The sequence below is a fragment of the Betta splendens genome, chromosome 4 (assembly GCF_900634795.4).
Source record: "Betta splendens chromosome 4, fBetSpl5.4, whole genome shotgun sequence".
NCBI classification, from domain to species: Eukaryota; Metazoa; Chordata; class Actinopteri; order Anabantiformes; family Osphronemidae; genus Betta; species Betta splendens.
In genome coordinates, this window is record NC_040884.2 from 6,037,927 (window position 1) to 6,061,973 (window position 24,047).

At 44.2% G+C, this 24,047-nt stretch overlaps 1 protein-coding gene across 1 annotated transcript; it reads right to left on the reverse strand.

Annotated features, from left to right (window-relative positions):
- Positions 1–687: 687 nt before the first annotated feature.
- atf6 (activating transcription factor 6) lies at positions 688–20,806 on the reverse strand. Its single transcript, XM_029148041.3, has 16 exons — positions 20,560–20,806; positions 19,886–19,962; positions 19,550–19,628; positions 19,278–19,375; positions 18,536–18,659; positions 18,061–18,264; positions 16,297–16,472; positions 12,268–12,453; positions 12,011–12,102; positions 10,972–11,121; positions 9,675–9,770; positions 9,486–9,588; positions 8,949–9,013; positions 8,193–8,304; positions 5,703–5,787; positions 688–1,783 (listed from the first exon to the last, which is right to left on the reverse strand). Exons 1-16 carry the CDS (start codon positions 20,654–20,656, stop codon positions 1,587–1,589), a joined length of 1,941 nt encoding a protein of 646 aa, XP_029003874.1. The 5' UTR covers positions 20,657–20,806; the 3' UTR covers positions 688–1,586.
- Positions 20,807–24,047: the final 3,241 nt, after the last annotated feature.

The following is a 24,047-nucleotide window of genomic DNA, read 5'->3' on the forward strand; positions in this document are numbered from 1 at the left end:
TCCTTCGTGATCTGGAGGCACTTGCTCCCTCTGATTCCAGACTGTTGTGAGGAGACTGAAATAAAGCTCAGACATTCCAACTAAAATGTCTTGAGTGTCTTTAACTGCAGTCGGTTTGTGTCGATTCAACTGGACAATTGCGAGGGTCGAAGGCAACCAGGCAGGAAAGACTAGAAAGATGAAAGCATAAACACAGAGGACGAGTGTTCAAGCCTGTAATTTAGTGCTGCCAACACAGGGGAATACCCTGAAGAGTCAAGATCCACATGTGACTAATTAGAGAAAACCCTGTGTTTATTTTGTTGAACTTAATACAACACAAAAAAACCCAAAGCTTACACGGTTTGACTGCTCTTCTGTTCCATTCTGACTGGTGGGAGGCTGTGACAAAACAATGTGGTCAATCAAATATATTTTTGAAACAGAAAAAGAAAAAAACACACACAAAGCCTGGAATAAAACACATTTTACTGGTTTTATGGGCATCGACCATCTGAACAATCATTTTAGAAGCACTTTTAGACACTGGAACATAGGAGGTTGTTTGATCTATGTACATATATGGTATATATATGGTATATATATGGTATATATATATATATATATATATATATATATATATATATATATATATATATATATATATATTATAGCATAAGTATGAGTCCAGGAATGAAACACTGCTCATTACGATGTTCACGACTTATTTATTATTTGGAGGCCAAAACTATAAGTAGTCAAAACTGGTTACAAACAAATATAAGGCTTTACTGAAATTCTGCAGAGTTTGTAATAAAGTACAAAAGTTTAGCATTTTTATAACATCTGTTATAACATCTGTCACAACGCCACACACCTGAACAGGCTGCAAGTTCATAAAGACTCCAGAGTAGAAAATAAAAGTGCAATGCACTTCCTGCATGGTCACATGCAACATCTGATGTAAGTAACGTCCGTCCTTTGTCGTCAGAACAAAACACACAGAGGCTGCTCAGAAATCTACACGTCTACACTGTATGTGAGAGCAGAACCAGGCACATACATCACGCCACAGCAGTAGATACAGTAGAAGACATAAATACGAGAATACATTCTCTGACTCTGTTGATACAAGTGATGCACAGTGCAAAGACCTAAAAAGTAAGAATTAAAATTCTTCATTAAATATAAAAACAGAGGAACAGAGTTTTACCCTGTTTCACAGATCACCTGACTTCCTGAGTTTAGGGCGAACCTCCAACGCTACATGTAATGAGTCTAATTACATCTATACAAGTAAATGCGTGAGAGAATATTATATAACTAATCATATCACTAAGTTCATGACTTTAGGATAAATTTTATGGTTTCATCAAATTGTTTTATAGGCTCTATGTTGACATGGCTGCTCCTCCAGGGGATGGATTAAATGCAAAAGACCAATTTCATTGCGACATAATAACAAAAAAAGTGATAATATACAAAAAAAAAGGCTTTCTCTCCTTTCAAATTATGAACACACTGTACACTGGTTTTAAAAGAGCCATCGCGTTGGTCTTCGTGCGCTTGGTTGAGGAGACCAAAATGAGACGAAGGTGCAGGTGGTTTTAAGCGGATCCCATCAGCGCGCCGACCGGTGGCACGGCCTTGTCGTTGACCGGGGCGCGCTGGTAAAACGTGTTCGTGTGGTTGACCCGCAGCAAAGGTGGGATGGTGGAAGATCTGATGTGGAGGATCCTGGTGTCCGTCACTTCACAGTCAATCTGCATCATCACCTCGAACTCCTTGTCCCTGATGATGCTGTCTGTGAGGCAGGAAGCAGAAGGGGTGTTATCTGTTGGTGCATCAGTCAGCGTGGTTATTGCCGTCCTGTACCTTGTATATACACACGCAATCAACAGCGGATTTGTCACGTGGCGAAATATTCAATCAACACAGGACAAAGAGCGCGCCTGTCAAACACCAGCTACATAATCATCACTGCTGGCAAGTTGTTTTGCTGCAGACAGACGTGATCACAGAGCTTTTGGGAGGATAAAGGAGTATTGTTTGATGCAGCTGGGTGGCTGAGAACCACAGCGAGCGAGCACCGGCGCAGGCTCGGTTACACATGGAGTCCAGAGGTGAGTCACGCGCTGGATTTGTCCTACACGGAGATAAACAAAAGCAGCTCTAAACAAGCGCACACTGGAGAGAAGAAAGTCCTGCAGGGGCGTAGGAGAGAACACGAGACAACGATCGCTGATGAGTCAGGATCTTTCTGGGTTTCTGTCAAGTTCAGCGAAGAACCGAGGAAACTGGCAAGAGTGAGGCAGAAAGTGATGGATGTTGATGAGTCAGAGCGAAACCCTGATGACTGCAAATGATGAACACAAGGATGACGAACACTGCTGACACTTCTGGATCTGATGCAATTCTTCGATTGGGACAGCTGTTAAACATGCTGATGTGTCCTTGGTAAAGATACAAGGTGTATTTAAAACTTGATCTCAATTCCCCTATGGAACAAACCTCGCTCGATTTAAGTGCACGCTCACATGAAACAGAAAATGGAGCCCGAAGCATCTTTAAAATGCCTCAGAGCTTCTCACGTTGTGTAAAAGCTTTGCCAGTTTTCCAGACACCTGTGCAGGACATCACCGCCTCCGTGTCCCTTTCTGCAGGGCTTCCACAGGCGTAGACGACCACACCATGGTTCCCTCCACAGCCAAGCGACTCCACAGATCACGGCTCATGTGATTAGACACCGGTAACGTTTTCTTTTGCAGCTGTGGTACTCCTAACGACTATAGCGTTTAAACAGACGTCTCAGGAAATCATCCTGTGGATTATTCCTCCAGAACGGGCTTCTGGAGAAGTTATTCCCTGTGCATCTCTAGTTAGCCTGATGCTACACAGTCTCTGCTCTGCTCTTCTACTACAACAATGTAAAAAATATAGAGGAGGTATTAAGGTAGAGGAGGACAGGAATTTCAGGCTGCATCACTAAAGAGGCTTTTATATCCTATTCTAGCGTACTGTTTAGATGCACCTCTCGCCAAACGACCAAGATTGTCTTAACTTCTACTCAGCTGAACTTCTGCTCGAGAGCTTTGAGCAGTGACAGGGAAAACAGACGAGCAAAGCTCAAGACTTCAAACAGCAGCTCTTTGAAGACGCTGCCAGATCCAGCGTCCTGCCCCGCGTGGTCGACTTCCCCTTCAACCTGTGCCACCTGGAGAAGTTCCAGAAGGGCTTCAGTGACACAATGGGCTGCTGTGGCCCGATAAAGGCCCAGTGTTTGGCAGCGATGCTTCGGAGGAAACCTGAGAGAGCGTCTCGGGGGCCGAGGGTCGCTGCCAGTCTGGCACAAACCCCCAGTGTGGGAACGTTTGCTGTTTGTTTTTACTTTGCATCTCAAAGGAAGCAATTCATCACCAAGCGTTATCAGGGAATTACAGAGCAGAATGAATGTTAATTCACTGGTAACAACAAGCAAATCAAAATATTCAACAAAGATGTTAAATTTCTATGCACGAGTTGGTTGGAGGGGCATCTATTCCATGGGAGTGTTTAGATTAGAGACGTAGGAAAATGGACACCCCTCTCCTTCAGGGGAAGCGGTGCTACCTTGGACCCCCAGTGATTACTACACGTTAGCTACGCTGCACATGTACAGTCCCACGGTCCCTCCACCTGTAAATGATGTCATCTCCAAAACATTCCCCTTGAGCAAACATGCCACTTCCACTTGATTGAGCTTCTTTCAAACTCGAGATCGTTAAATAAAGGGCCCCATGGGCCCTTATAAGGAGCCGCGGCTCAGCCGGACGCCGTCAGACAAGACCGAGCGCGAGGTCATTTACTTGAACCTCAACTGAGCTAGACGAAAGACTTCAAAGTCTTTATCTTCGATGTAAAGTTACTGACCAAGACAAGACTGAACCCTCGCTGCAGATTAAAAGTCTATTCATCCTCTCCAGATGAAAATCATTTAGTGGCTGGAGGAGGAAGGCATTCCTGAAGGAGAGCAGCAACTGGGACCTGGAAAGAATTATCCTCCATCCTGGAGCAATCAGGCTGTAGAGAGGGCAGAGTTTGTCCTTTACTAAGGGTTAAATGTGTACATTTGCACTTGGAAGTTTATGATGCAGTTAGCATAAAGCTAAAATGCTAGTTGACGGCTGTCGTCTGTGCATCGCATGGGGCCTCCGACATGGAGACAAGAGGAGCATGCAGGTGTCTGAACGCTTAGTTTCTACCACATTTCTCCCCGTCAGGTCAACACGAGGAATCACCGGGGAGCTGAAACCCAAGCTTCTGAACATGAGTCTGTGCTAACATGACCCAGCAAACATATCGGGCATTTCTGCTGTGAATTTGCAGGCACCTGCGTGTGCAGATGTCCGGTGGTGCGCACTGAGCGTTTCCTCCGTGTGAATCTCTGCAAGGCAGGTTGCGCCGCCTGAATGCCAGCTTTGTTTGTCCACATCACCAATTAGCCCAAAAGAAAGTTTTGTATTTCACTATTTACTGCTATTTCAATGGGCCATCTGATGCCTGCAGACCTTAACATTCCTCGCTGACAAGACCAACCAAGAACAATGTTTACCTTCATCAATCTTCATCATGACCCCCCCTCCCAGAGAGAAAGTCTTCCCATCGACCGTGCCGTCCCGGCTGAGCGTGAAGCTCCTACTCTACTGAGTCACTCCTCTTAGAGTTGGCTGAAACGTATCAAATCCCACAACCTGCTCACACCCTGCAGGACATAAACACCTGCTCTTGTGCGACATGGCTATAATTCCACACCGATCTGACGGTTATATCTGGAGAATAGTCAGATGAGCAGAGAATTCAGGGACAGTCGCAAATACAAACCCATCCAAAGCGTTCTGGCAACAGCTGCAGTGACGTAATTCAAGACTCCTGGTGATGAACTGCGCAGATACCAGTGTTAAAACGCTTGGGTTTGTTTTCGAGGGCAGGTGGTCAAATAAACGGGTGACTGCCTGTCAAACGGACTGACCCCCAAATTAACAGCAAGTAGACTCTGATCGCCACCCACACTGGCAAACTACAGACAGCAGCTGCAGTCTCAGGGAACGAGTCAGCTGCTTTAGAACCAGGAGCAGATCCACTTGACAGACACATATTTCCTTCATTTAACGTTGCCCATTTTAAAAAGGACAACCAGTAAATATAATCACACTACAAAAAAATTACAGGTGTGAGCACTAGAAGAAGACCACTAGTCTAAAGATTTTATATTTTCATTTTCAACATTTTAGATTAGCGCATCTTAAACAATACCAGACTCTGTTCATAATCAAGGTGAAAAGGAAATGAAATCACATGATTGAGTCAGTAGTAACTTTACTAAAATGTAGCAGGATGTAAAACTGGGAGGCTGAAGAACATGACAGAAGCTGGGAAACCTAACCTTGTATTAACAAGATGCCAGATGTAAAAAAAAAAAAAAAAAAAAAAAGAACACACTGGCAAAGACAGTTACGTTTAAGTCAAGTAGTTCCAAAAGGTAATTTTAGAAAAGAATTTCAGAGTAGAAGGATCAATATCACCTTAATAGGCTTAAAAGCAAAAGTGCTCTATTTTAGTCCTAGATGTTTTTGTTCCTTAGAACTAATGCATTCTTGTGGAGAGACGTGTTTCTGAACGTGGTCGCCTTTCATGTGTTGAGTGACCAAAGTGCCCGAATGCTGGGCCTGTGCTAGAGGGCTTACCATTTATGTTCATAGCTGGCAAAACCAAGGACATCTTGGGTCGACTTCCCTTGTTGTGGTTGGTAGCAGGGAGAAGGAGATGGTCCTAGAACAAAGAAGAGAGGAAAACAAGCCAATTAGGTGGTCGGCTGCGGCGGTCTGACAGATTAGGATCAAGATCAGCACTTAACAGGCGACCCAGTGAAGGACCAGTAATAGTGTCTTGTGTTTATTGGAGCTGAAACAGACGTGTTGAGCGACAATAAGTCAGACTTTCTGATTAATCCTCTCAAAAGCTGTTCATGCGTCAGCTCCAAGGCCTAAAACCGCCAATATCCAACTGCTCCACCCTCGTCAGTTCAGGCAACTCTGAAGCACTTACTGTACCTAATTAATCAGACGTCTACGGCAATAACGAGCTGAGCACTTCGCTCACGGCTCTATTGGAAACAGCTGTTGGACGGCTCATCAAGCAATCGAAGGGAAGGTTTTAATCTGGGAACATCCTCTCAGAGGGAGTTGTGGTGAAGAGGAACGCTAATGTACAAACTCACGTGACCCCCACCAACGAACAAATGCACGCACGCACCCACACGCACACTGTAATTGCAGTGTAGCTCTTTAGCTTCAATTACACTGGTCTGAAGTTAATTATTTAACTGAAGTAATAAGAACATATGGACAGGAAAACTGGAAGTTAAATTCTAAATCATGGCTTATGAAAAGCACAAGTCAAGAACTTATAGTGCTGACAGTTGACAGTTGTATAGTTCAGGTTTGGAAAGTGATAACAGCCAGAGGAGAGGATTGAGCAACGCAGAAGGCTTGAATTACAGCCCTGCAAGTCTGTCAAAGGCAGACACACGTTCATGGCACTGGGGATAAGATGGAAATGGAAAATAGATGACAGGGGCTTTCGACGGTGTTGGCAGAAAGTAGAAAAACACCAGCCACATTACTGCTGATGACGGCGGGGCTGATGAGCCTGTCACGCCGGCCCAGCAGCTGCAGCTGCCATGACAACAGGTGAATTTTAGCTCGAGCTGAACTGGTCACGGTCCACGGTGAAAGCAGCCAGTGTTTCCACCGCACCGGTCCACACTTCCATAAAGCCATACGTGCTAAAACAACACGACAAGTCAGGCAAGACCACAAAATGACCTTGGAGTCAGCGCAGTTCCAAATTTCAGTCAGGCTGAGTTATGTTTTCCATCACCTCACCTCACACTTATGGCGATGGTTTAAAGTATGTGACAAAGCACAGAGAGTGACCTCAACCGCTGCTGGGGACGACAACAAAAGAGGAACCCTTTGTCAACTGTCAAACTGCTTTGATTAGCTTTGAAGCTAATTCCAGTTTTAATTCGACAGCCTCATGATAGCGTCACACCCGCTGGAACAAAAAACAAAATGCAGGCTCACGCTCTGAAGCCCAGGAAACAAAACAGAGGCAAACAAACCAACTAACAGAAACTAATGAAAGATCAGGGAATAACAGGCCTTTACATCTCACAACATGTCTGTTAACGGTGATACTCCATTTCTAAGCATTGTGATGTTCGCTTTGATATCGAGCTGTTTAACATTTAATTTCAAGTGAGGATAAAAATTGAACCGTGTATAAAGAATAAACTTCAGCTTAACCCTCACAGTGCCCCAACATTACAAAGCTGGTGGATACTGAAGGACGGATACTTGACCCGTAGAGGCTCTCAGAATGATTTCCCCATTGTTCCCATTGTCCTCCTTGTCACCATGGCAACACGGAGCCAAGCGTTTGTCGCTTACTTACTGACAAGAGGTCTTGAACTCTGACCGCTTGCTCTTGAGAATCCTGCCTCACTGAGTAATCAAGCAAGTGTTTCAGTCATACACATCTTCAGGGCAAAGAAGCCTTGTTTTATTTATTTATTTTATTTGTTGCCTCACTGAGAACATGGGGATGAAAGGTTACACAGTAAACACATCTGTTTTTATAAGAGTAAAATAAAAGTACTCAGGGGAAAAAAAAGATCTAATAAAACCAGTCTATAAAAACTATAAATATGGTCAAGAATTATTCTTATCAAGGGAGAAAATTGAAAAGAGCTTCTACATCGGAATGAAAGAGTAGAGTAGAATGGATGAACAGCAACATGTGGTACTGGCTAAAAGTTAAATCACTGCAAATTAATGAAGGCAAATGACCCAAAGAAAACTGGACTGGAAGGTTACACACGAATGCATTTCATGCTCAGTTTTACCCTCCATTTACGTCTGAATTTAAACTGCTCTGATGCGTTACGTATTATTTACAATTAGTTACAGCTATAACCACGGAGTCACTTTTTCTAACCAGTTTGGGAAAAGGAAATCCCACGATACATAAAATAAGCAAATCTGACGAGTGTCGAGCTGTGACACTTTCCTATAAACCCCCCCTACATCGACTTTCTGTCTCATTAATCACCAAGTTAATGTGTAGAAACCTCACCCTCGTCCCTCCTCATCACTGGATGATGTTAAACTTACCCTGCGGAAGGACACGACGTAGAAAGTGTCACCACGACGGTTGAGCTCATCAAAGAAGTCGCCGTAGGTGTGATGAGGCGCATAATACACCTGCAGCTCACTGCCAGGGTTCCTGTTGAGACAGCAGGGTGTCAGACTATGCTTTTAAACCTACGACCACCAACGTACGTGCTTCTAAAACACCGAGCACACAGGCAGACGATGACAATGAGAACAAAATAACGCTGGGAATAATCCATTTTCATTCTGCCCAATTGGTGCCCAGAGGTTCAAGTCCCCCCCCCCTTTGTCTTGTAGATTTGGATGAGTCATAGCAAGGGAAAATTAAGCCAAAAAAAGTATTGAATCCATCTGTGTGATCTAAAAACTCACACACAGAGATGTCCAACAGAAACGGCTGCTACACGCCAAGGCTCTGAGGTCCCCCCCTAAAAGTCTGTCTCACTAAAACACTAAGAAGATGGATAACGTAAGCAGAAAAAAACAAAAACTCCTGCTCCTCTCTCTCATGCATCTCTAGACAATGAAATATACCAGTTTGTTGTGTCTCCAGCTGCTTTACATAATAGAACTGCACCGCCCTGCCAACGATAAACAGCCCGGCCTTTAGCTCCAAACAGGCCTGGGTCTCGGTTTGAATTTGGCTTACCACACGGGCAGCACTTACTGTGAGGGGCTCCTGATACCTACAGCGTTCAGCTCTGTAGCTTAAGACACAAACAACCTTATTAGAGTGGGATTCTGACAGCGACTCACTTCTCCTCAGCGGTTTCCGTGTACTGGACAGTCACAATCTGGGCAGTCTCCTTATTGTTTGTTTTCTAATCAGAAAGGAGAGAATTATTCTATTAAATACAATTACAGTGAATATGGGAATAAACCTTTAGCAACAATTAAACAAAGCAAAGAGCCAAACGCAGGTGAAACATAAAGACGGACATTTCTTGTTCAGTAAGATCAAGACTGTGTACATACTCTGCAGCGATCTTGGTGAACTGGACTTGCTGTGACAGATTTTGAAAAAATGATGGAAAAAAGGAGCAGGGGGCACTAATCCTACAGCTCCCCTCAACGTTTTGTGTTTACTTTCTCAGGGCTGCCGGATTAAACTCAGCCCAGTAAAGAAAAAACAAAGGCAGCCAAAAAAAAAAAAAGGTGTGAGGAGAGGTGAAACTGTGGTGAAAGAGGCTTCAGGCAAGAAGTGGTTTCCACTCAAATAATGATGTGATGTTTGTGGATTCGACTACTAATGTTTTAGAGTCCTCCAAAAACACCAACGCGGCCGTCACTTACCAGAAAGGTCCTGGTTGGTTTGTGGTGGCCGTTACTCATGCGCCTGATTTTGGTCTGCTGCACTTCATGACGGTGGACCCAGCCCCTCAACTCGTGGGCCAACCTGCCAATCAAAGCCACTCAGTTTATTTACCTTCGGCCAGATCTGGTTGATGTACGGCATTAATGCTAAAGGAGTCCATAACTTACTCTATGCACCTGGTCCTGTTAACGGGAGGCTGGCAGGGGGGAGGAGGTCTGAGGAGGAGGTGGTCATTTACCACCATCAGGGCCTTGTCCTCAGAGCTGCACCACAAACAGGAAAAGGCAGACAGGGGTCATCAAACACACGCGTTTCACGAGGCTGCTCAGAACGTCTGAAATCAGTCAGTTTCATGTTTTCACTGCAGGACAGTTTTCATGCGGGTGCAGTCAAAACTCTTTGTCGTCAGGCTTGTCGGCTACTAAAGAACTGGATTCTTTGTTTGAGTATTTGCAGAGGCCGCAGAGAATTGAAAGGAAAGACGGGATGCTACAAACCCGGCTCAGAGTGATTTTAACACCTGACCTGAGCATTACCACCCACTATGTGCCACACAGGCCCATTACGGACAACAACTGCATAACAGCATTAGTGGCTCCCACCCAGTGGGTTTACATAAATCATGGTTAGCAGAGCGCTGCGTGACTTTCCTCCTCAGATGTTACTGCAGCTTTAATTACAACTGGTTGCGCTCATTTACAGTGAATGATTATGTTACTCGAGGCGTTGATGTAGACTGTCCACAGGCAGTGCCCACCTGCATGAGGCTTGTAAAAGGAAAAACGTCTGCCACAGACGTAATCCCTCCCCGGGCTCTCTGATCCCAGGCTACATGTCTAGTCAGTGTACAGGGCTAATCATAGCTCTGACGCAGGGGCCATTATAGAGCGGCCCGCACATATTGGTTCGCTGGAACCCCAAGATTGGGTTGCATGGTCCTCCGTCAACCTCCTCTCCGCTGCATTTGTCACCCCCCTTTTGTAAACGCTAATGTGGTCCTTCCTGTCTGCACTGGTCTAATGCTGCTGGGAAACCCGATACCACAGTTGAAAGGTTTACATTAGCATGTGACATACCCTACACAGGGATCTGACACAACACAGGCTGCCTGTGCCATGCAGACGTCAGACTCTGTGACCACCCTGCAAAACATGATTCTGAGGACATGGGGGGCACGTAATGTACCAAACAAGTGTTTTTTTATGCCATTTGCAGATGAGACTGCTGCCCCCCTATTACATCTCAAAAAGAAAGACAAATACATAAGCCTTTAGACAAATAAGCTCTTTCGAGCCACACAAAGCTGCACGTCAAACAGGACCTTCACCTGAAGCACAGGGCTAGTCAGGGGCTAGTTTATACATGCTGTAATGGTCTGTACCAGTCCAAACTGAGCCAGGTGCATCCTGGTTCGCTGTCACGGTGGATAAATATAGTTTTGCAAAAGCCGTGAAAGCTCATTACCTGTCGAGCATCTCGGAGGGGCCAAAGTCAAGGGGCTCAGTGTCCATCGCAGCCTTCGTGTCTGGCTCTGAGGAGAAACCCAGGAGGTGGCGGCCATTGTGCTGCATGGAACCGATGTCAGGATTGGAGCTTGGGCCACCCTGGAAAAGACTGATGGGACAGAGCAGGTGAGGTACAATACAGATTCTAAAACCTAAGAAATACAATAGAAGCTGGTACTGGACTGAAATGAGCACTGAATTCCATGTGGCCCACATCCTGTGCACAGGAGGGCGTTTTGGTTTTTAGCCACCAGCAGAATCTGAACTCTGATCTAGACTGTATAACCCGAAACACACAGGAGCGCACACACAAGCAAAAATACACACAATCTCTTTCAACGGCTTTACTACGTTGGGTGGCATTTTCATTTCAAAGGGATCTGACCTCAAAACCAGGCATATTTCACATTCCAAAGGAGAGTCTGAACCCAACACACACGGATGCAAGCACAGGTACTGTACAGACACACACACGCACACACAGGCATAAATCATCCGCAAGTCCAGAACAACCCAAAAAGCACATTCCCAGTGTGTGTACACACACACACACACCCTCAAAGCCAACGGGTTGATTCTCACATCCCTGTACCCAGGAGAAAACAACATTTTTATAAGATGAGAACACAAAGTCTGTCGTTGGATTTGGACTGTGGGTTTGAGTCTGTGGAATTACACAACGCTTCCATCTGCTGCAGTACATGGGTGGAAATCAGCCCCGTTCTCCCTTGGGTAGTTTTATATAACTTGTTAATTTTCCTGATTGTTAACATTTCAAGTGAAGATAAGATAAAAGCTAAACATGCAAATGTTTGATTATTTTATCGCCAGAGTTTTCCATTGTTGAAAATGGTAAATATTCATTTTGACTCTTATTCATGCGAACCTATAGACTCCATAGACGGGTTCCATGTTTTCCATCAGTAACTAAATACTTGTGTCGTGTGATTTCCAGCTACTGAAAACTAAATTACAGATCTCCAGTGTCACACGCTCACCTCATAGGCCCAACATTAAGCATGACGAACACCATGATCACCATGAGGCACACCGCTCTCCTCTTAGGTGCAGTAGTCTTTAGCACTGTGTTCTGCAGGAAAACAGACAGAACCACGTTATTGCACACGTCATGCATATGTTATCACACAGTTTGCAGTTCCTTTTCACCGCCGATGCCTGTGCGCAGAGCTCCCACAGCATGAAGGCATGCTCAGCGCTGCAGTCGCTCGCGGACGTGCCGCTTCCAGCCCCTCACCTCACTCAGCAGGCCCTCCAGCTGTCTCTTGAGGTTGCCATTCTCACACTTGAGCGCCTCGTTCTCACACAACGCCAGCTTCAGGCGAGATTCCAGAGACAGCAGATACTCTTTCTTCTTCTTCCGTGACAGGGACGCTGACTCGCGGTTCTTTATCATGCGCTGCTGCCTCTGGGAAAACTTCGTCTGGAGTTAGAAGGCGGGACAGAAAGCAACAAATAACATGAGATTTAAGTTATTGCTCACGTCAAGTCAAGTAATTTATCCATCATGGGCTCGACACCTATCAAAACAGGAAAGAGCCTGCCAGAGCCACCTGCTCCGTTGCAGATCACACCTCATTGGTATGACATCATATTTATCTACATTCTTAAAGGCGTTTGGTTAAAAATGGCTTTTAATCCATACAAGCAGCCTGTGAAACCACCTGGTGTCTCTGGAAAAAGTATGAACATCTGAAGAAGTAATTGAAAGAAAGGGAAGCTTTGAATAAAAACATATAGCACCATGTTATTCCTACCAGGGCAGCCTCTAGACGGTGTTATTCTCACAGTGCAAACACATCAGCCGCTGACGAGCCAAAGTGCCTTTAAATGCATGCGATTAAGCTTCCGCCTGAAAATATTTACAGCAACATGCACTGACAGGTTAAGAGGTCTCTTGCAATGACTCTGTTCTACATGAGAAGCAGAATGTGTTTAGTGAGTATGCCGCTCTTTGGGAAACGGGTTCACATCAGAGACATAAACACTGGGGCGCTATAGATGTCTAGATGTCTGGATGATAGTCTGGATTAACTGCTGTAATTAGAGTCTCATACGCTCAAGTTCATCTGAAAATAAATAGATCATATTCAGCGATTACCTGCTGCAAATTAACACAACCATTGTGATTCTCAAGTCCATGCAGTCCCCAGCTTCCAAACACGCTTCATGGGGTAACACTCTGAGATCTCAAGACTAACAGCCCCGTTGGTGATTCAGTTATTTGGATCCCCGTATTTGTGTTGTGTCTCCTGAGAAACCCCTCAGTCTCCCAGCTCAGAACTGGGAGCTGTGCCACTAGCTTAAGCCTGGGAACGCTGCAAATGAGCAGTTACCAGGGAGTGTTGAGTGGGAGGGGGGGGCTTCACTGGTGCCACAGTGAGACGGAGATGGATAAAGTGGAGCAGAGGGCAAAGAGTGGCAGAGTGGCATTCCTCCACAGTCCCCATTCTGAATAAAAGATTAGCCCTGACGCTGATTTAGGGGGAAAAACCTGCACATAGAGTACTTATAGTACTAACAGCACACACTGTACACGTTCAGCTGTTCCAGCAGTGGCCAGCTGCAGAAAGCCAACGCTATAATGAGCAGCACTGGGTGTGAAACGGCATCCGATCCCAGTCTGCCCAACAGTCACTCTCGCTGTGTGCGTGTCTTCTACCGTGCACCTGCGCAAATGGGAGGTTAGCATGTCAAGGCTAAAACATCCCATGAGCTCCAGATCGCTCATAAATCCTGCATATCTGCTGCATGTGTTGCACAGGTGAAACGAGTAGGAGCTTTAGCTCTTGTATACTGCAGCTGACTTTTAAAGACTGGCATCGCTGCAGACATGCAAGGAAAAAGCAAGAAACGGGTATTTAATGATGCTGCAACAGTTAGGAAAACATGCTAAATATAACTGCCCTCGATTTACAATAAACATTTGGCTCAATTAACCTACAGTACTGCACTTGACACTTTGTGCTGCCTTCTCTGAACAAAGGGCTGAACCTGATGTTTTCACGCTGCGCAACATTACGCAAAAGCATTTAAACAAAAACAAACTGATGTAATGGCAGGAACACGGGTTCAAAAGGGCCAACACGTCACATGGCTGCCAGCTGTTACAGTGTTATACCACTAACATGGACCGTACACGTGTCGCCGTGAGTCAATGAATATAGAATAAAAACCACCTCATGTCAGCTTTCAAACAACTGTAATGCTTTTAATCAGACGGTCCTCAGCCACCCTTTATTTCCTTCGACTCAGCCCAGCTCTCTGATTTGGAAACACTGATGCAAGAGAACATTAGAGCCATGAAAGCAGCATTTTCAGTGTTCCCCTTGCGATTCCAGGATCACAGCATGCTTTGCTGGGGTCCCCTCCAACAAATCCCCTCTTCCTACTAATAGGAGGATTTGTAGACGCCAGCAAAACCAGGCTCCAGTGTTTTTCAGGCGAGAACACACACGCAGCTAAACCCCCGACTGCGCACGAGCCCATTACATTACAGCGGCCCGAATCCTGATGGCTGTTTACAGCTGTCGCAAAACACAACACCTGCCTGAAGCGTGTAATCATTAGCAGCCGTTTAACACCCGGGCTTATGGCCCATAGGCTAAGTGCAGGTCAAAGTACAGTAACTGCAGAACAACGCGAACAGTGACGTAGAAGCCGTGCTTGACACCGGCCCGGCCGACGACCACAGCGAGCTGCAGCCAAACCATGAGAGGGTACCAGCACAGCTGCAGCGGGTCAGAACGCCGGCGAAAGCATGTGCCCAGCACGACACGGCCCAAGGCTCGTCAGCGGGCCGTCGAAACGAGTCAAGGCCCAATTAAAGTGAGGCCGTGACGGGGGGACAGGTTCTGAATTTGTGAGGATTAAAGAACACCTTCACACACTTGGACACGGTCAGAGTGGCTCTGCTGCTACTGGTTCTGTTGGTCTGGTCCCACCAGGAAGCTTCAGACTTGTGTTCCTGTCATTCTACGTTAGTCATCATTTGTGAAACTAATAAATGATCGCTTGAAATCATTTCACAGGCAATAAAATAAACATGCAGACGGGATAATGTAAACATATCTCCATTTCATGTCTATCTACAGTATATTACATCCTTACACTCTCTAGAGAAATGAGTGTAAGTAACAACTCTATAAAGCAGGGTTTCATTTCTCCGGTCCCTCCTCTTTAATTGTCTATTGTAAACTTTATTGACTTTGTGAGTTTTGCAAACGTCTGAGGGACATATTTGATTTGGCGCCTGGGCTTTGGCATTCCTCAACCTTACTATGGAGATCTGGCAATTGAAGTGCTTCTCCATACTTGATTAAACCCAAGACAACGCGATAAGTTGGACTTGCATCTTTTGAGAAGCTGATTATTTTTATAGCAACAGCACCAAAAAAGCAGATACAAAATACTTTTTATGTCGAGATATTTTGAGACTGGTAAACAGGAACATCGGTTGTGACTGATGTTTAAGCAATGCAAAAAGTTCACACAGTCTTTTCTATGGTCATCCACGTGGTCACATAAATCACTGCAGATGATTTAGATGGAATTCCAATAAGGTGAGACATGCAAGTAGCCTTTTCGCTATGAAGAGTCATATGTCGCATTTGTACAGCGATAATAGTGTGGGCAAGACAGTCAAGAAGCCCGAGTGTGTCTCAAGTCAAGGCCCCACAAATCAAGCCATGAGAGAAGCCCAAGCTTGAAACAACAACGATGCTGCTTGAAGACTCATGAACTTCTGGTCTATGCAGCGGAGGCTGAGTTTGGACAAAGAGCTTGTTGTCGTTTGCTCAAACAAACAAAAAAAAAAATACACACAAAAAAAGGAGAATTAGAAACACAGGCCAGGAAAAACTACCTTGTAAAATGAAACCAGTGCATAAAAGCCACAGAACTTTTGTTGGGAAAGTTTGATCCATTAAATACTTTTCTAGGATGTGAGAAGTAATGAAAGAAACCGCACCGGCCCAGCTGTCCTAACACCACCCTGAAGGACCCTCCCCTCCGTCATCTACTGTCATTGACACCCTTCACCAGCTGAGCCACAATTACAGGTCGTCACAGGTACAAACAAGGCAGAGGCCAATAATCATTATGTTTGTGAATCCTACTAGACACTACTTGAGCCTATCAATACGATGAAAATAGCTAAAGTAGAACGTCAGAATCCAAAAGATTAAAAACAGAACTGATACGCTTCTCCTCTCGTACGCATGCACATCAAACAGAAGACATAAGTGTTCGCGTGTTCCGGACTCACGTCATCATCGGAGGAAGGGCTTCGAAGCGTGACGGACACCACTGCCGGGGCAGCGGCAGGGACAGGGACAGGCCTGTCCTGGCTGAGCGTTGGCATGGCGACCACGCTGCCGGGGATGGCCTGCGGCGTCTGCATCTGCAGCACCTGGCCTGGCTGAGACAGCACGATGGGGCGGCCTGAGGAGGGATCACAGCACATACACGTTCAAATTACAGGTATTACTTGCTCTATAATCAGATTTCACCGTATGGCCAACGCGGACTCTTATTACACAGTCATGTAGATGCCTTTGTTCAGCGCCTGTCTTGCCATCTATAACATAGAATCACATCCCCGTCTGGTGACCTGCATTAACCCCTTGTTTTTAACAGGTTTTTCAAAGTAAGGGTGGACGAGATGTAAACCATCTTGACCACCTCGACTTTACATTCCTAACAGAGAGGTGCTAGAATTTTATGTTCATGACCCCACATAAACATGCACGTGTCTGCATTTAAAGTGGAACGTGGTCAAAGAAAGAAATGTAGAGTAACCTTAAGGTTGTTGGGGGAGAAAGCGCCAGCACTTTCCGTTAAACTCAAATAGTTTGGAAGTGGCATATTAGGCCTTCTCACATAATTTCTCCAAGAACATTGCTAATATATTACCTCTAGCCATCGATGAGCAGCAGCCTCTTAAAACCTATGGAAACAGTAAAACCTTTCTAGTTTTACTGTTTACTTAAATTAAGTAAGTGCCTCCCACAGTTTCAATAAAATCTCCCCGAGGCCTGTGCCAGCAAGCGATGTCTAAACTGACCAAGCAACCTTCACCTCTAATGCCAAACAACCTGTCAGTGCTAATTGTGTGAAGGTGTTAGTCAGTCCTGCTAATGAATGTGTGTCTATATCGTGCCCATGCTCACCATCTGTAGGAAGAATTTATGAGGATGAATGTCAAAAGTCATTAAAAGCTCTGGAAACACCTGTCAGCCGCTTCGCTCTTTGGAAAAACGTGACTGTCCAGGTCAGACTCCATAAAATGTCACCTGATGAGTACATCTCCTAATTTCTTTGATCTTTCTAATGCTCATCAGCTGTGAATGATGGAAAGACCACCTTTAGCCAATGACACTCGTAACAAAGAGCAGGCTCGAGCCGACTTCCATCTGGCTTTAGAGTCTTGGACTGAGCCACCTGACATCCATCTTGCCAGCACAGACAGAAAAGCCAGGCCTGACTTCAAATCGAAGGTTAATTAGGTCCGCCCACTTAGCTCCAAAGCAATGACATAAGTATTTACATAGACCAGGCACTGCTGATGTAACGCATAGTGAGGATCAGATTGGTAAACCAGGCAGGAACAGAAATAATCACTTTAATGCACGAAATATGCAGCATGCTAGGATTAAATAAACCTACTGGACTGTATTTATAATGACTAATTCTAACCATTTTATTAGGACAGATTTTCATTACAAAAGTAAACACCAAACATTAAACAATGCTTGTTTCACTTATTCCTTGACTGTGAGCCAGAGACTGGAGACTGAAGACCATGGAGATGCAAGACTAAGCTTATTGCACCCTCTGCTGACCATGGTAAAAAAATTAATTGACATATGACCAAGTAAATCAGCTAAATCACCACAAAGAGTAAATCCTATCGGGATGCAGTATTTGAATTGAAATTGAATACAAAACACTCTCACCAAGCACTGATTTGACATAATAAACATGTGATGAGATACAATGAGTCTCAGTGTGTTGCAGTACAAGCTCTGACCTGGAGGGAGTGCTGGTTGGATGGTGACTGGAGCTGGTTTCACCACAGGGAGCACAGTGGTCTGTAGGGGTTGGATGATGATTGTCTTGGCCTGCAGGGAAGCTGCTGCAGGAGCCAACGGCACAGCTGTAATCAGTGGTTTTGGCTGGATGGGGAACTTCGGGGTGATCTGAATCGGCCTCTTGACTGGCTGTGTTGGTTTTGCTGGTGTGTGTGAGGTGAGAAGGGAAAGACTGAGATAAATTATGTAAGGCAGGATGAGGATAATATGCATTAACAGGTGCAGTATATGTTTAGAGAACAACCTCCGACCCTTTTCTTCATGACAGACTACTTTTATCTCTTTGTTTTCTTGATCACATCCCAAATGTCTGAAAACCCAGAGCGTGGCGCAGAATTCCCCCAGAATTTTAGACAAAGACCAAAACAAACAAAGACAACAGCTGAAAAAGCAGATGTGTGGTGGCTGCCTCACCCCGTGTGGCCTGGTTGGTCCTCTTTGGAACTTTCCTAGGTGGTGAAGAGACTTCAGAAAAGCCACTGGAGTCTGAGCAGACTGAAATGGGAGAGGGTTGTGACTGTGGAGACAAAGCTTCATCCTGAAACAAGAGGAGAGGGAAAAACTCTTTTAGAAATTTAATATCATTTGAGGAAGCAGCACTAAAGGTGCAGTGACTACTACAATGCAACGCAATAAGTGAATTCCTAACTAGGATGTTTTGTTGCTATTGCTCAACACCAAGTCTGACACCAAGTCGAAAACCTGATTCTAGTGGGCAAACGCGTGCTTGGCTTCAGTCATGATGATTAATCTGAGACATGTGTGTAAATATAAATATGTGCACACTGTGTTGTGGCCACAATAATGTAACCCATGTCCTTGTTTTGACACTGTGAAAACATCTGTCAGGTAAATTATGCTAATGTGGCTAAAATTGTCAACACCTTTTGTCTGATGGGGGGCCAGGGCACATTGCAGACAGACAGCAAATTATTAGTTTGACAAGGTGTTTAGGCTTTTTTAATAGATGTCTCAGGTGTGGACGTGTGTGTCGGCAACAAAACACAGAGAGCAGCTGTCAGTGTCTGGGCACCATCTGGATTAAGGCTGACTCCATCCATGAGTGCATACAATATGTAAATACAGGCCATTACAACGATTTGCCAGTCAAACGTCTGAAACTGACAAGGACGAGGGGTTGAAGGCAGCCACTTACTTGTAGAGAGTAAGGGGACAGGGCCTCCACCGAGGCAGGGGAGGGCACGGAGCTCAGGGTGTGGGCAGGTGACAGAGAGTCCACACTCATCCCACCATCTGGAGGCACAAGGACACAGACAAATGTGTCATATATTTAGACTTAAAAAGATGTGATTTAATAAGGATTTTTCTTAAAAAGCAAAGACTAATAATCTCCAAAAAATGTATTGTGTAAAACTACGATTTTTAAAATTCACAGTCACCTTACAATGTGTTAATGTGCTGCTGTACCTGTGCACATGTAGCCTATGTCCTCTTCATTCCACTGAGGGATGTTGATATCAAAGCCCAGATCTGGACATTCACTGGCCTGAGAAACCAAGCACACTTTTTTAAGCAATGACCAACAGTGATGTACCTATTTATGGAGCATATAAAATAAAACCCACAGCCAAATATAGTAGTAAGCAGTAATGTGTGCAAGAAGCAGTGAAACTGTAGTAAACGTTCCTGTTATTGCTATACAACTCTACCCAGAATGCAGAGAAGGAAACAGCTTGCTTTTGGGATTTCCTGTTGGACACACATCACTTGGCAGTTTGCATAGTAAAAGGGCAGGTTACTCACATAGCCAGCATGCTGCAGGGCCTCCAGCAGCTCATCTGCATCTCCCAGGCTGTCCAGCTCATCGAACAGGCTTATGTCTGCATAGACATGCACACAGAGACTCAATGACTGATACTGCTATCAGTGCAGATGTTAATATAAAACATGGAAAGACTAACATATGTTATTACACAGCAGTCTTTATCATAAAACCATCACATGATCCTGTTTCTCCTATCTTCGTCCTCGCCACAGACTGATTCCGACACATGTAAACAAAGTTTATTTCCATAGATTTAGATTAGTGTTTATATCCCTGCAGTTTTTTCCAACCCTAGTGCAGATCAGCATCCTTAATAATAAGGATGTAAAGCTAACCTGTGCAGGACTCCTCCAGATGACGTGTCTGTATAAACACAGCTTGTGTGTGGAGCTGGCTGTGTCTCCAATCATACGCTCATTACTTGTGTTACACGCCGCTTACATCATCATCAACATCACATCACTTACAGCTAGCCGATGCTAACCGCCTGCTAACAGTTGACGGAAACACGCTCTGGGCGTACCGTGTATTAAAACGTACTTACTATAACGGAATACTGTGAATTAAAGTTTAATTTACACCATTTACGGGGCGGAGATGTGCCTCTACGCTGTGTGTTTCTTTCTAGAATGTGGAGTGAAGCGACGCTTACCCCACTCTCCTCCCTGGTCAATGGAGATAACGTCTGTCTCACTAGCCATCGCTGGATATTGTTGATTTTCCAAGTCTAACATTAAGTCCGTTGACATCCTCTTTAGAATTCATTAGTAACTGGTCGCACTGTGACAATCCGCAGTTTGCTGGTGGTCGTGTGTCTGGTCGTTTTCGCGTTAGCAGCTGCTTGGTAGAGAACTTCCCGTTTGACGCGGAGATACACGTCTGCCTTTACCCTAAATCTACGGAAGCCGCTGAGGGACGAAAACGCGAAGCAGCGAGGACGGGACCCGTTAGCTCCAAGCAGGCCACACGGCGGCAGGGCCGCTCTAACAACGAGCGAACACGTTAGTCTGTTATACGAAGTTGACCTGGTGGAAGGATACGGCCTTCTTCATTGTAGGACAGAGGTGAATTGTAGAGACTTTTTACAAGATCCAAAGAGGGGATTTCAATTTAGTAGTAGACTTGTATTTTCCAAGCATCATTCTATAAAATGGCTCTGTCAATGTGCATGTAATTGTATGAATATTGGGCAAAAGTGCGAATCCCAAGAAAAAGTGAAAACAATGTGAAGTCAAACACATTGATCTGAGGGTGTGATTGAAAACTACTGACTTCCATCCTCTGTTGTACACAAAGAGATGAGGCTGGAAGCTCGTTTAGTGGATGGACCTCAGGTTGTGGTTGCTCTGCCAGTGAGACAATTAGAGCTGCGTCACAGATGAGAGAAATGTGTCATTACATTCATTTAATCTGTAACTCAGATCGTGTTGTGAGACATTCACTAAACGGGCTTCATCATCTGTTATGGCTCCAGTGAGGATCCAGCCTGTTGGGTGATTCACACACTCCTGTCACATGGCTCTGTACCACATGGCAGTCATGTGAGAACTGTCAGGGTCCTATAAATAAAAGTATGAACTGATGTATCACCAGGGAAAGCTAAGGAATTACACTTCTTGTTTTGAAGGTTCTGAAATTGAGTCAAAATGTAAAAATAGTACAGTTCCACAAGTCAGATTTACCCTTAATATATTTATTGAGTAACATGCTGATGCCCATACTAATTCGCTTATGGGTCGTCTTAATCATGATGATAATCATCTAGTTTCATAAGCTTTAGTGTCTTATTATAAAATGGGTATGAATCACATGCTTAATAGCTACACACACAGTGTACACCTTCTGCCCATTGTGTACACACTGTGTATATTAAATGTTTGGACAAAAACCTTTAAACTTCACACGGCCTGCGGTACTTTCAGTTGATTTGCAGCCAAGCCCTAATCTGATAGTTGCATATTGAGACAGGATGAACTCGGCTCTTAACATGTATGCTGTTTGGCTTTGTTTGTGGTTTTAAAAGGCACGGTCACAGCATTAGCTGACATTGTGTGCTAAAAGTCAGTAGCAGGTGTGCACTGGTCCTAATCCTTCATGGACATTTCAGGCCGAGGTGAGATTAACCTGAGGTGGTCTGGTTGATTCCCTGCTGGATCGCTTTGGCTGCATTCTGAAAGAACGAGGCCCCAGTCGATCTTAACTTATTACAGCGAGGCAAAGACTAACATAGAGGTCATGGCCATCTGCCATCAGTCCCTGTGACATCAATCCTAATCAAATTATGTATGCAATGCTATGTTATAAATCACCCTATTGGAGGACAAGGTTAAACTCCACGTGTAAAGCACTCATGACAGAACTTATAAGTGTAATGCGTCTGCCCTGCATCACATGTCCTGATTGGAGTGGAGAGGTAATGGCATGGATGGTGTCTTTAGCCTGTGGACGTTGCAGGGCTCATCATATTGATTGTGTGTAAAGCCCCCCAGACCCAGACATGGACAGCAGATTAACAGGTTAGCCTGATATGGTGGCCGAACGCTTTAACAGAACATTTGTGTGAACTGGATTATGGGCTTTGTTCACGTTGCTCTTTCTGCAGAAGCCGAGTCCCTTGTTTGAAGCATAAGATGCTCTGGATGGTTTGTTAATATTTTTTAAAATATCATATAGTTTCTCAACTATATTTATAATATTTCATGTAATTTTAAATACATTTAATAGAAAATTTTAAGGGATGTAAGGTGAAATATTTTTTTTATCACAAAACAGAGTGTAACTTTTTGATAAATAAACATTAGTGCTGATTAACTAACTGGTGTATTTCCATGACAACCAAAAAGGGTTATGTTAGTTTCTTTTTTGCATTAACAAACAGAAGCTAAATGGTTCAAGTTTTTATTATTATTATTATTATTATTATTATTATTATTATTATTATTAGTAGTAGTAGTAGTAGTAGTAGTAGTAGTAGTAGTAGTAGTAGTAGTAGTATATGATATGCATGCTGTACATACATATTAGAATGAAGTTTATCTGATACATATTTATTTTGTACTAGATCTTTAATTTACTTAACAAACAATTAAATTAGTCAGTGAAAACACTAACAGTATTTGACATAATGCTTGGGGTCAGTAGAGGATCTTAGAGATAAATACTTCATGTTTAATAGGAACATGCAGGTAGTGAAGCAGAGACAGCAGGAGAGGTGGGTTAGTTATTGTAGTGTTCAGTACGTATCATTTTATAATAAATGGAGGAAACACACAAACAGAGGACGCAGCAGGACCTGACAGCAAATGGTGCCATGCTGGAAGCAAAGGTCATCTGTGTTTCTGCTGTTTGGTTGTGTTTGGTCATTTAAAGATGGAGCTAATACATTATTATTTCAACATAGTGACCTACAGTAGCAAGTAAAGTCTTGTCAAAAAGGTGCAGTAACAGCATGCAAATATATGGAAAACCTTAATACAAAATGATTTAACATGTGCTGCATCAGTTTCATTCCTCCTTGATTTCAAACACAAACCGTTAAACGCGGGTTTGTTGAACATGAAGCTTCCTACCTGTTAGTCAGCCACAGTCGTTACAAATATAAGAGCGCCAGTGAAAGGACAACACATGAATAAAACAAGAAGCACTAAATAAACAAACAGCTGTCACTGGCAGTGACCAAACACAAAAGCTCCATGCTGCTAACACACCAGACACAAAAGTCTTGACAAGTGGCTTTGGATTCATATTTACAACCAAACACAGTCATGTAAATTTGACAGGAGCTCGTTAGTGTTCACGTTGTAATCAAGCTTTTAAAACTTCATCTGCAAAGTTCACTTCCCACTGCAGATGTCGAAACACCGTCTGGATACTTGTCAGTACAATTTTGCCCTGGTGTTATTAAGAAATACTTTAAATAGCTGACATGCATCGCATACTTTTCTCCTATGTGGTCATGGAAAAAAGACGAAGGAAAACCCACTAACTGAGCAGTTAAAAGGAGCGAGAGAGACGGGGAACAAGCTGCCGCTAAGCAAAGAGGAAAAACGCCTCTGCAAGAGGGAGTTCGTGCTGCATTTCATCTTTTGTGTGCCAGATTGATCACCGATGAGATGGATGATGTTCTGTAGTGTTGTGTGG

Excerpts from the sequence above, each read along its gene's own strand:
- atf6 (XM_029148041.3), bottom strand. The coding sequence starts at position 20,656 with ATGTCAACGGACTTAATGTTAGACTTGGAAAATCAACAATATCCAGCG. Across the intron at positions 19,629-19,885 it reads CCCTGCAGCATGCTGGCTAT|GCCAGTGAATGTCCAGATCT; the intron begins GTGAGTAACCTG and ends TTGGTTTCTCAG. Across the intron at positions 12,103-12,267 it reads TGGAGGGCCTGCTGAGTGAG|AACACAGTGCTAAAGACTAC; the intron begins GTGAGGGGCTGG and ends GTTTTCCTGCAG.